The following is a 12,233-nucleotide window of genomic DNA, read 5'->3' as shown; positions in this document are numbered from 1 at the left end:
TTTCGACTTTCCAGGAAAGGTTTTGGAAATGAAAATATTCCAGGAACTTCAGGGAAATCCAAAAATTACAATCACTGGCAGATCCCCCCCCCCCTTTTTGAGAAGCAAAATTGAAATTTGTCATGTAAAAATACTGTTAAAACAGAAGTGTGCCCCCCCCCCCTTTGAAAAAGAAGACATTTTTTTTTTGCTGGTCCAATTTTTCCTTGGATAAATCATAATGTGCATGCCTCCCCTTTTGGAAAATCCTGGATCCGCCCCTGATTACAATTAAACGACAATTAACCGTAACAACTTTTAAATATTCATTGTAGTATTTAAAGATGATCCGGCCATCCTAAAGAGGAGAAAGAATTTGGAACTGAATACAGAGTCATAATGACTTCGTTCAGTATGGTTGGAACTACCCCTTATCGACCACCTAATTTTCTAAGAATCGTATCTGCGAAAATACTTATCAGTTTTAACCTAGTTTTCGTCTCATTTGTGCAGAAAATTGAGCAGATCAGATTCCCACATTTCAGCCGATTCTTGTTGTGGTGGCGAAATATTTTGACTCTTCCAAATCAGTTCTATGATGACAACATGCTAAATGATCATCTCACTACTTCCACTGCGAGCTCCGGCACATGATTCGACAATTGGAGACAGATATTTCTTCTAAAGCCGTTTCCTATCGGATTTCTTGGTATGAACAACTGTTTTTTTGGCAGGGTTCGGGTCTAGTAAAAACAATTTTTATAAATTCTACTAAATTTTTACCTTTTACCCCTTCTTTTTCTCTCGTAAAATTGATTCTTACCGTTCCAATGGGCACTGCGCCTATCTCCCGCGCGTATCGTTTGTAATATATGCAATAATTTTAATGCGTGCAAGGTGGTCGATATGTGGTGGTCCCACTATATATTCCCTAAGTATCCTAAGAACAGTGACAGTCAGTGAAGTAGTAAGATTTAGATCCAACATAAGATCTACCTCCGGCTCCAGACGTAGGCTCCGTCGTCGTAGCTCAAAATTTTCTGCTCGCGCTCTGCGCTCCCATTTCATAATTTTGTTCCTATTTTTAAAGATGGCATGAACAAAAAAATGTTAAATTTCTTGATTATGGTCACTTCTTCTTGGACCAAATTTAGGCTCATTGTATGGCAGTGTGTCCAAACTTCGCGCGTGTCCATACTTCGCGGACGGTCATTATCTAAAAAACTAGCCAATATCCTTTAAATCTGACGTAATCAACGTGAAAAGCGACCTAAAATTACCCTTTGGTGTAAGTTTCTTTAGGATGAGTTCAGTATTCATGAAAATATTGGCAAAAGATCGGCAAATTTGTCACCGTTAGCACTTGTTTTGAAGAAATCTGATATTTTCAACAAGCATCACGATATCACCATTTTGCAAGCAGAAATCATCAAAAATGTGAGTTAAATGTGGTACTAACCGATTCTATAGCATTTTGCCATCGATCTGATATAAATATTTCACTTTTTGAGCTTGAGTTTTTGTTTAAATGTCCACAAAAACTTTGGTCCGCGAAGTTAGGTCACACTTTTTCTGAACGGTTTTCCAGCACAGCGCGCATTCGCCGATCGGAATAGAATTTTGAGATCGCGATACCGGCAAATCCCCTTGACCTACTTTACATTTTCGTCCATGATTTTATAGTTTACGATCTTGCCGTCAATGTGGTTACTATTTCTTGAATTGGTTTTGTATAAATTAGGAATATTTTGTGAAAATATTTAAGCCTGATGAATATTTTTGAAAAGTGCCCGAAGTTTGGACACCCCATCATATTCCCTGATTTTCGTTAAAAATCAAAATTGAAAATTCCAGGAAATGTCTATTAATTTCGGGAAATTAAGGATTCATTTTCAGGAAATTTGTTTTGGATCTGTGGAAACACCCATTGGGGGTTGGTGTCCGAACACAGAAGAATTGCTTGAGGCTTGAGACTTTGACTTGAGACAGTCCTGGGCCTGGCTCACTCACACTAATTATGTTTATCTCACTTCTCAATATGACTCTTATTTATGAGACAATAAGTCTAAGTTTCACTCTAATCTAAGCCAAAAATATAGGTTGAATAGTGCTTATCACCATGATCACCATCATTATTTGTTCTTTATTAACATTTTCTTACATTCTGTGCTAATAAAATCAAATAAATTGCTTGTAAACTTTTCATAACTAAAAGTAAAAGTCATGTGTCCTAAGACTGAGTCCTGACACACAACCACCGGGGTATATCAACCACCGGACCGGGGTATATCGGGCTACTGAGCCAGCGCGCGCCGCAATGCCGGCTACGGTTGCCAGTCCCATACTGTATTTTCACTGTCATGTTTACGGATCGAAATTCATTTTGGAACTATAATTAAGAATTAGTAAAAAAGCATGTTGAAATTAAAAATTATTGCAAATCAATCATACCGAAATGAACCACATAAAATTGTCTTTAGAAACAATCAGTTTTTTTAATAATAACAATTGTAATTACCTGAAATTTGCTGTCGAAAAATTTCCCCACAAACTTCGGCCTTCGGAGCCGGAGGTAAGGCAAATGACGGAGACTTCCGGTGTCGCATCCACCGCACCGTCGAACAAGATAGAAGGCTTCAGTCCCATATATTGCCGAAAAAGAGTGAGATTTTTATCACAAGAACTTCCAGATTAGTTTAGCTTGACCATGGATGAAGATCACGATCAGAGAGTGTGCAATGTTCCCTTCAATATTTTTGGAAGGGGTGGAACTGGGAGTGGAAATCGTAGCGTCAACGATGTCGATGAGGAAAATGAAAGGTAATCTGGCCGGGCTGGGTGGCGGATCCTGTGCAACCTCCTCTCGGCTCGAGCGCCGTTGTCTGTCGCGATCGCCCGGCGGCCCGGCTGCATCAGTGCGCGGTCGCGGCCGCTAACTAGCCAGGATCGAGGCTCCTAGTCCTAGAGAGTAAAAATCATTTACTAACGTGGTAGGATGGGGGGTCGGGTGTCCGGACACTTTATATTTTTGAAGCCTTCTTTTTTGTATTTGGATTACACTAAAAATATAAATTCAATACTTGTAATCATCTTCTATTTTGTTCTTTATAATATTTCCTAACATATAATTTATGAAACTTCGCTTGTAAATTTTTCCAATTCCAAATGACTTTCTAAAATTGATCGTCCGGACACACAACCTGTCCGGACACACAACAACTGGGTATATGCTTTACTCTCCACGGAGCCAGGGATTTGATTGCGTCCCCATTCATGCGCGTGTACCGCGAAAAAAAACTGAAACTTTCATCCCCGAGATTTCTACTTTCCTTCTAAAAAAGCTCTAGCCCAGCTAAATCATGTATGGGATACAACTTAATTTCCGACATTTCTACGATATTGATTTCATTTTTAAACAAGAATTCATTAAAAAAACAAGAAAAAATATTGTGAAAAGATGGGGAAAACTTGCCAGTTGCCACCATGTTTACGTTGCCATCTTGATTTCTTTGTCTTTCGCCATGCAAGGCCAAGGCTACATGCCTACAGCACGCATATGGCGAAAGACAAAGAAATCAAGATGGCGACGTAAACATGGTGGCAAGTTTTCCCTGTCTTTTCATATTTTTTAATGAATTCTTGTATGAGAATGAAATCAATAGCGTAGAAATGTCGGAAATGAAGTTGTATCCCATTTGATTTAGGGCTAGATCTTTTGGAAGGAAAGTAGAATCTCGGGGGCGAAAGTTTCATTTTTTTTGCGGTACATGCACATGAATGGGACGCAATTCCTGGCTCCGTGGAGAGTAAGCATAGGTTGGTAAAGGATTTTTACTCTCTAGGAGCCTCCTGGCTACGCGTAACCAACGAAGAATAGCGGGGGTGAACTTTGAATTGAAGGGGAAGTTCACCAACACAAAAAGTTAATTGTATAAATAACAGAATTTTTTTAATCGGACATTTTCTCCACTAAAACTAAGGTTTGAGGATAATCCATCGGTTATGATCAGTCTCAATTTCTCACAAAGTCAAACTCAAAGCAAAAACTAAAACATTGTCAGTGACACTGACAGTGTGGCCTGTGGTTGAACTTGAACTTCACCTCGTCTATGATAACTGTCGGTTGTAGTACTGATTTTTCACTTCATTATTTTGAATAAAAGTTTGCACTTACACCCTGTACATTGATTCCTTACCCCATCATCTTGAATAGGTAACCTGTCAATTTGTGATTCCAATTTTAAATTTATTAAGTTAGATCTACATAATATGAAAGAAGTCGGAATCCAGCCTGCGCAACACTTGTGAGAACATAAATTTGATGTTCAAACTCTAAAATTATGAAAAGTTAGGTTACATTTCCATGTTATATAAGACTGGGACTAGATCCTCATAAAAAGAAAAGGAAAGCAATATTGATTTACATAATTAATAATCTGATGATTAAGATGAAAATTGTCATGCATGTTTGAAATTAATTCTTGTCTACTAATTTTTATTGCTTTTAAGACTAAGCTATTTATTTCTTCTTTCACTGTTTTTTTTTCTTTCTGAATGTAGCTCTGAAGATGAGTTAGATATCATCCTGAATGGGACTCCAGAACAGAAACGTCGTTTGACGAGGAGCTTGAGCCGAGGCAGCCTTCAGATGTCCTCCAGTGAAGATGATTTTGAGAAAGAGATGGAGATGGAGCTGGATGCAACCATGAAAAACCATGAGAATCAATTCAGGGTTAATGGTGAGTTAATGTATAAGGGAAAGAGAAAATCCCGGTGGTGGCACTACCTATTGGAAGGTGTAAAGCATGATCATTCCCCAAGTCGAAAAATTCTCCCTTTTCGCATGGTTTCAAGTACATTTGGAGCAATTTTTATTTTATTTTTATTTTTGGGTGAATATGTACCTCAAAAGAAACAGGGGATGAAGAACTAAAATTTTCTACCAGCAGACAATCTGTGTCCAAATTACCACCATTCTGCTTAGCTCCAATGCTAAGGAAACTAAGAAGTAAAAACTTGGATTGAATATGGTTATTAATATTTTGAGATGGGCCCTGTCAGGCTGATAATTGATCAGTGTGACTTGCAACTTTGTGACCTTAAGGAGTTTGATTTAAGTTCTAAAAAATGGCTCATTAATTATTCATAATGCGAAAGACACTTATGAATAATCACAATAGTAGAAGACAGGGCTTGAATGAATAGCAGTAAGTTGGTGTCTAATTATGAAATATTTAGTTTGAAACTGCGTTAATCATACGTATTCAGCCCTTTTTTTTGGGGGGGTAGAAGCAACCAAAAAATTACACGGGGGCGGCGGGCGAATTCGCCCCGGAAAGTCCAAAAAGAGCCCCGGAAAAGGGCTAAAAACATTCACACGAGGGCGACTGCAAAACTCATAATCGCCCCCGTCAACTAGGCTTGGGAACCAGCGCCGGGTAATCGAGTCTACCCGATTCTCAATGCCAGAGTCGGGGAGTCGACCCTGATCTCTGGAGACTCGAGTACCAAGCGGCGGCGGTTCTGAGATAAAGGGACTCGAGTCTTTGCCATGCTCTCTCATTCATGGACGAAAATCGGCCCCAGCGCCGACTCCAAGCACTGAGATAAAATAAATGTAGAATTTGGAGCCGAGGAGTCATACACTTCGAGCAGAACGTTTCTCTGCTTGTGTGCTTTAGGCTCAGTGTGACTGCATGTGGTATGGGGATGCATCGTGTGCATTGTGTGTAGTGTGTATTTCTGTGTGTGTGACTGTAAAATGCCAGTAGAGACCACGTGCGCATGTGTTGAGCGACACTTGTGATTGTATCATGAACTGGGATTTGTGTGTGGATTGTGTGAGAAGTTTGAAGGTGTAAGATTTTGGGCGACTTGATAGATGATTGCTCCCCCCCCCTCCCATTTATGTACACTCTCTAGCCCCATGTCGAGCTGCAGCCACCCATCTTGATCCTTCCCCCCAAAGCTTGTCTCTCCTCATTCCTTCTTTTCTTCCAAACTTTATTTCCCTATTATTCTTGTTAATTTCTTCTTTTACAAGTTGTAATTCACTACGAACTTCATTATAATTTTAATGAAGTGTTTATCACCTCTTGTTTGTTTTTAAATATTTTTATATCTCTGTTCAAAACAAGAGTCTCGTCTATCCCTTTAAAAAAAATCACGCTTTGATTTTTTTTTCTTTCATTCAAAAATCCCATTGATAACGTTTGCTTGCTAGTCTTAAATGGGAGTCTTGCCTTATTGGAATATTGGCAAGAAGTTAATAAAAAAAATGATGTTATTGTTCTGTCAGTAATAAAAGTAGAGATTCAACTATGGATATTTTTCAGTCATATTTCATTTAATCTTCGTTATTTTAATCCAAACATTCATTTTTTTTTCAATGATGTATTTCACCTTTGGCCAGTTCGCCATTTTCTTAAGTGACTGAAAACGTAGACTAGCCCCTTAATTCAGGGACATCAACCCTCGGCAATTTGTTTACATAACTTTCTTTGTCTCCGTCATGTATTGCACAATCTTGAGAAGCACATGTTTGGAAATCTGATATTCTTGTGGTGGTGGGGGGGGGGGGTACGAGATTGCCGCCCTTTTCATTCTGTTTTGGTTTGGCTGCCACATGGCCTCTCTCACTGTGTGGAGAAATTAGGTCAGGTAAAATTTGCAAAGACGTGGATAAGTTCATTTCAATTAGAGGCCGTGCAAGGCTAGGCATTCATGATGGATGATGGAAATTGCCAGTTTTGGTTCTGGTAGGCCTTTTTGTCATGAATCTGTGTAACTGATACGAACGCTTAACAATTCAATGACCTTTATGACTTGTATCATTATTTTGTATGAATAATTTTAAGTCTTTTTTTTAAAGTGTCATTTAAATAACTTTCAGTCAAATATGTACGAAGGATATTTGTTCAACTTCATAACATTTGCAGGTACCTATATTGTATGATAAAATAAATTACCTCAGAATTGTACAAATTCAGAACTTTCTTTTTCTTTTACATTGTCTTTAGACACGAATACAGATCTTTCTAGATTAATTTAGCAAATGGGCTATAACACTAAATAGTAAACACGCAAAGCTCACGTCAACCAAGTATCAAACATTCAAACTTGGATTAATTCATGGAGGTTCTACCTCCATGATCTAATCTGAATAGGTCTGTATTAGGTCCATGAATCAACTCAGATATCGTTCAAGCATCAAAATCAATCTATCATCACAACACTAAAATCATAAACAATCACTTCGAAGAAACAATGCGAAGGTCAAACCAGGGAAGTGTTATACTTCCCTGGTATATGCTAGCTACCGTGTATATATATACACACACACACATACACACACACACAAACGCAAAAAAGCCGCGAAATAGCTCCAGAAATTGTAGCCCTGGAAAGTGGAAAAAGAGCCCTGGAAAATGAAAAAGTAGCCCTGGAAAATTTTTAAGTTTCTCCAAAAAGAGCCCTGGAAAGAAAAAAAGTAATTTTTTGGTTGGGTAGAAGTATGGGCTAAATATATCTTTGAAAATGTGTCCCCAATTTTTAGTTGAGGTTAGTTATGCTGCCCATGGATGTATCAACATTGTGTTATTTTTAGCTCCTTCATCATTGTTTTATGATGACATGTGCAGTAGTTCCAAGGGTTATGTGGGATAACCATCATCTGTGTCTTCCTTATAATACTCTTATCATTTCTGGCAGTGGAGAAAAAGCTTTCTGCAGCAGCCAGATCCATTGCACAACAGAGGCAGTCAGCAGCACCATCAAGTGGACACCCTGGAGGACCTACTCAACAGCAGTGCTATGATGAAGTCTACTTTGACTCTGATGAAGAGGAAGAAGAGAAAAAGGAAAACTCTGCAGAGGGTGCGAAAGCAGGTGGTGGGGATGAAGACAAGGAGCAAGGTATGCCTATCCTTACAATCACAGCTTGCAGGTGTTATGGTGGTCGAATTAACCAATTGGCCCGTATTCTGAAGTCCGGTTTAACTTGGACCACGGTCTAACTCTGTGCTAAAATTATGGGAAGCCAAAAGTTCAAAAATTCTGTTTATATTGTATATTTCTTATGTTTACTATTTTGTTTCCTTTTGCTTTGATAATGAAGAAAAATACTTCAGCTATCATTCCCAGACAACTATGAACAATTTGGGTATCATATGAGTTGATATATAGAATGTGTATTGTTAGGGATTTGTGCTCCAATTGGCTCTCCGTAGTTAAACCACAACTTTAAACCAGGATTTAATTTAAACCCGAGTTTAGAATACAGGCCATTTGGTCTAATTGCTGTTTGGTCTACAATATACTTGGTCTCATACCCACTTTGTCTAATTCCCATTTATTCTAATATCCAGATGGTCTGGTCTATTTTTCAACGTTGGCTACCAATTATTTTGCATTTTGTCTAATGGAAATTTGATTCATATACAGTTCATCTAATTATAGACTAATTGGTGTTTGGCCAAGTTGATATTAAACAAAATTGATATATGTAGCCTAAATGTATTAAATTAGGCAAAATTGTAAATTGGCTTGATGGTAATAAGACCAAATGGTTAGTAGATAATTTGTTTGTAGATTAACAAGGATTAGACCATGTGGGATGAGACCAAATGAAAAGTAAAGACAAAGCAAGTGTATACTAATTGGCAATTTACCCATGAAATGGTTACAATATAGAAAATTAAGTTTAGACACTTTCAGACAGCAATCAGACCATATTTTATAGTAAATCTAATAGGATATGTTGAAAATGATTTATATTGTGCATATTTTTACCACATAACAACCCTGGATAGAGAGGGGCAAATACAGATTGATGTCTTGCCAAATGACGGTTGGCAGAGTATGAGTATGAAATAGGATGCATGTAGAAATAAAATTGAACTCGTAATGACACCCAAGGGTTAACTCTTAGACTAATAAAATATTTCAGTTCACATTTCCTATGGAGTGCTAGGATTCATCTTCTTTATTGAAAATCAGTGAAAAAGATAATGAACCAAAAAATTCATTGTGATTTCTTGCAGCCTGATGAATACCAGCTATTATATCCCTACTAAAGAAAATTTCATTTTGAAGTAATTCTCCCTGAAACAGCTTTCAACCATTTGACTTAACCACTTGCCTTCTTCCACTTTTCTTTGAATATCTTTACCATTTCCTAGCCAAAAAGCAACACCGCATTCCAACCAATGATGATCTCCTTTATGACCCCAACATTGATGATGACAACCAAACCTGGATGAACAAACAAAGAGCACAGTACTACCCTAAGAGGGCACCAAAGCGATCACATGACCTGGCCTCTTCAGAAAGTCCCTCAGGGACTGGCGCTTCTGCCCAGTCAATCCGGGCTCCCAAACCCGATCAGGCCGAAGGTGCAAAGAGTCAAGAGTCCATCCCCAAGACAGATGCCATCTTGAACTGTCCTGCTTGTATGACAACACTCTGCATCGACTGTCAAAGGCACGAACTCTACACCAACCAGTACAGGGCCATGTTCGTCATGAACTGCTGCATTGTCCGGAGCGAACAACTGAGGTATCCTGAATCCAAGAATAAGAAGAAGTGGAGGAAGAAGAGGCGGCATGAGGGGGGAGAAGTGGACGAGGAGGATGGAGGTGCATCCACTGGGGATGAACTCTTCCACCCTGTCAAGTGTGCGATCTGCAACACAGAAGTGGCCGTCCTGGACAAACAGGAGATCTATCACTTTTTCAATGTATTGTCAAGTGCTGCTTGAGGACGTAATCTTTGACTCTGGAGGACCCTACTTTTGGATTTCAGACATTTCCCAGTCCATGATTACAGATGTTCACTTATCTATTCTGACAGATGAACAGCAAGCATTAAACTTTTTTATGTACCCATTGAAAATCAGAGGATCACAGTTTCATGAATCCGTATCATATTTTTGAAGAATCTTGATTTTACCAGTGCATATAAAAAAGTGAAATCCAATATTCGAGGGCTCATTTTCAGAGATTATCAAATATAATATTTTAACTTTTTGAAAAAGTGACTGTTCAGCTTTTAGTTTGTTATGATACCCTGCCTGTACCTCTTGCACTAATCATGACTCTACTAATTAATACTGAATTAATGTTAGGTACAAATTCTATTTTTTTCCAAATTTCGGCATGTACATGCACTGTCCAATCCTGTCTAATGCATGTACTCTACTGAGTATTCAAATATAAATTCTAATGGCCCGTATTCTGAAGTCGGGTTTAACTTAGACCATGGTCTAACTCTGTGCTAGAATCATGGGAAACGTTTCAAATGTTGTTTACAGTGAATGCTTCTCATGTTTACTGTGCTCTTTACTACTTATTTAATGGTGAAGACAATTGTCATACTTATCCTTCCCAGGCAGTTAATAATGTTTTGGGAGTCAAATGAGCTGATTCATTGAACCTCTACCGTTAGAGATTTATGTAACAACTGGCTTTCCATAGTTAAACCACAACTTTAAACCAGGGTTTAATTTAAGCCTGAGTTCAAAATAAGGGCCAGTGAGCATAATTTGTGAAATGTGACTAGCAACCTGGATTGCCAAGCATTCTTTGCAATTTTTTTTTCAACTGTTTTTCTGGTTATTTTACAGTTTGAGTACAGGAGTTTTATCAAAATGACATTATTTATAGTATATTTTCACTTGTTCTACTTCTCATATGGTCTAATATCACAGGGGCTCAACCCATTTGGTGTGCTACGAACTCGATCTACACAACACTTGGTCTAATACCCCCGTCCTATTGTCATTTAGTCTATGCCCAGTCTGTCGAATTTCCATTTCCTTGGTGCTTGTGAATTTTTACTACGTCAAATGAAAATTTGGTTCATAACGGTACATCTAAATGAAGGGTTGTAGAACCATCACAGATGATGAATTGGCTACATAGCTATTACCAATAGACCAAATGGTTAGTGGAGCGTTGTGGCCCAGTGGATTAGTCTCCGGACTTTGAAACAGAGGGTCGTGGATTCAAATCCCAGCCATGGCATAGTTTCGTTCAGCAAGAAATTAATCCACATTGTGCTGCACTCAACCCAGGTGAGGTGAATGGGTACCTGGCAGGAATTTATTCCTTGAAATGCCGAGCGCGTAAAAGCTGCTTGAGCTACAGCCTGGGTAATAATATCCAAGTCCTTTGGAAGCGCATAGAGACGTTATTAATAATGTGTTGTGCGCTATACAAGAACTTACTATTATTAGTAGTAGACAAACTGGTTGGAGACGAATGATTAGACGATGTAGGATGATACAAAACAGAATGTCGACGAAGCTGGTATAGACCAATTTGCAATTTACCATCTTAATTTGTATTTTTGCAGTGTACTCACACTATTGTCGTAGGGAGAATACAGGGCAGATGAATCCCATTGCTCCTTATGGGCAATGGTGGAAATTAAAGGCTAGAACGAAAGGTAATCAAGCTGTAGCAAGACCATAGAACACCCAGCTCAGTTGTACAAGAAGGCATAACTGGAAATTTACTGCAAACTATGAAGAAAAGTTAAATTCAATTGTAATGAATAATTGTATGTCATCTATGGAAAACTATGTTTAAAAAGTGATATCCAGTTTTAAGTACAGTAATTAATCCTGAATTAATCCTGATAACAATATTTTTGATAATCCATTTTTAGACACAGGACAATTGCAGAGCACTGACTCGATCGAAATAAATACAAATGTCTCAAATTGAGCTCTAAATTTATTTGAATGATTATTGTTAAATCATTAACATTCTATGGCCATACTAAAAATGTTGGTAATGTCAACAAAGATATCTCCAGACGTCTCCGAGATAAAGAAGTACATTGTGCATGCGCGATTGATCAGACATAATTTTATATTCATGAATTCTAATTGATGGGAATAAATATCAAAAAGTTAAGTAATTTTCTCTGCTTTGTCATGTAAAATTGTATTCTATGGTGATATTACGATCGTGTGAAGAGTTTCTGCAATGACCAAGTTTGAAAATCAATCCCGACATGATATACTTTTTTAGACAAGTGCACCCATCACTCGTTACGGAATTTGTGATGTCCGTCATTAACAAGTGGAGTGCTCTGGCAGTCTCACCTGCATCACACGATTCAATATAGCAGCAGTGCTGACTTTGAAAACTATTATAAAATAATTATTCAAAAAACACCATTCATATAATGATACAATATTATGTTCATTGACAATAAATGTCATTTGACCCAAGACTTGTCAGTGATAC

The 12,233-nt window shown here is 38.1% G+C and overlaps 2 protein-coding genes across 2 annotated transcripts in view; one reads left to right on the top strand and one right to left on the bottom strand.

Moving 5' to 3' along the window:
• LOC129264483 (ATP-binding cassette sub-family B member 10, mitochondrial-like) overlaps window positions 1-2,991 on the bottom strand; it is a 29,002-nt gene extending 26,011 nt beyond the window's left edge. Inside the window, exon 1 of the mRNA XM_064102667.1 lies at window positions 2,498-2,991. The gene's annotated coding sequence lies outside the window, so the exon portion shown is untranslated. The remainder of the gene's footprint in view (window positions 1-2,497) is intronic.
• On the top strand, window positions 2,205-11,897 carry LOC129264482 (E2F-associated phosphoprotein-like). The gene is made up of 4 exons (XM_054902368.2): window positions 2,205-2,799; window positions 4,540-4,718; window positions 7,690-7,893; window positions 9,159-11,897. The coding sequence occupies exons 1-4, from the start codon at window positions 2,687-2,689 to the stop codon at window positions 9,734-9,736; spliced, it is 1,074 nt and encodes a 357-aa protein (XP_054758343.2). The 5' UTR covers window positions 2,205-2,686; the 3' UTR covers window positions 9,737-11,897.
• Window positions 11,898-12,233: the final 336 nt, after the last annotated feature.

Source organism: Lytechinus pictus, chromosome 7 (genome assembly GCF_037042905.1).
Source record: "Lytechinus pictus isolate F3 Inbred chromosome 7, Lp3.0, whole genome shotgun sequence".
NCBI classification, from domain to species: domain Eukaryota; kingdom Metazoa; phylum Echinodermata; class Echinoidea; order Temnopleuroida; family Toxopneustidae; genus Lytechinus; species Lytechinus pictus.
Note: the sequence above shows the minus strand (reverse complement) of the source record. Positions and strands in the feature narration are given on the sequence as shown.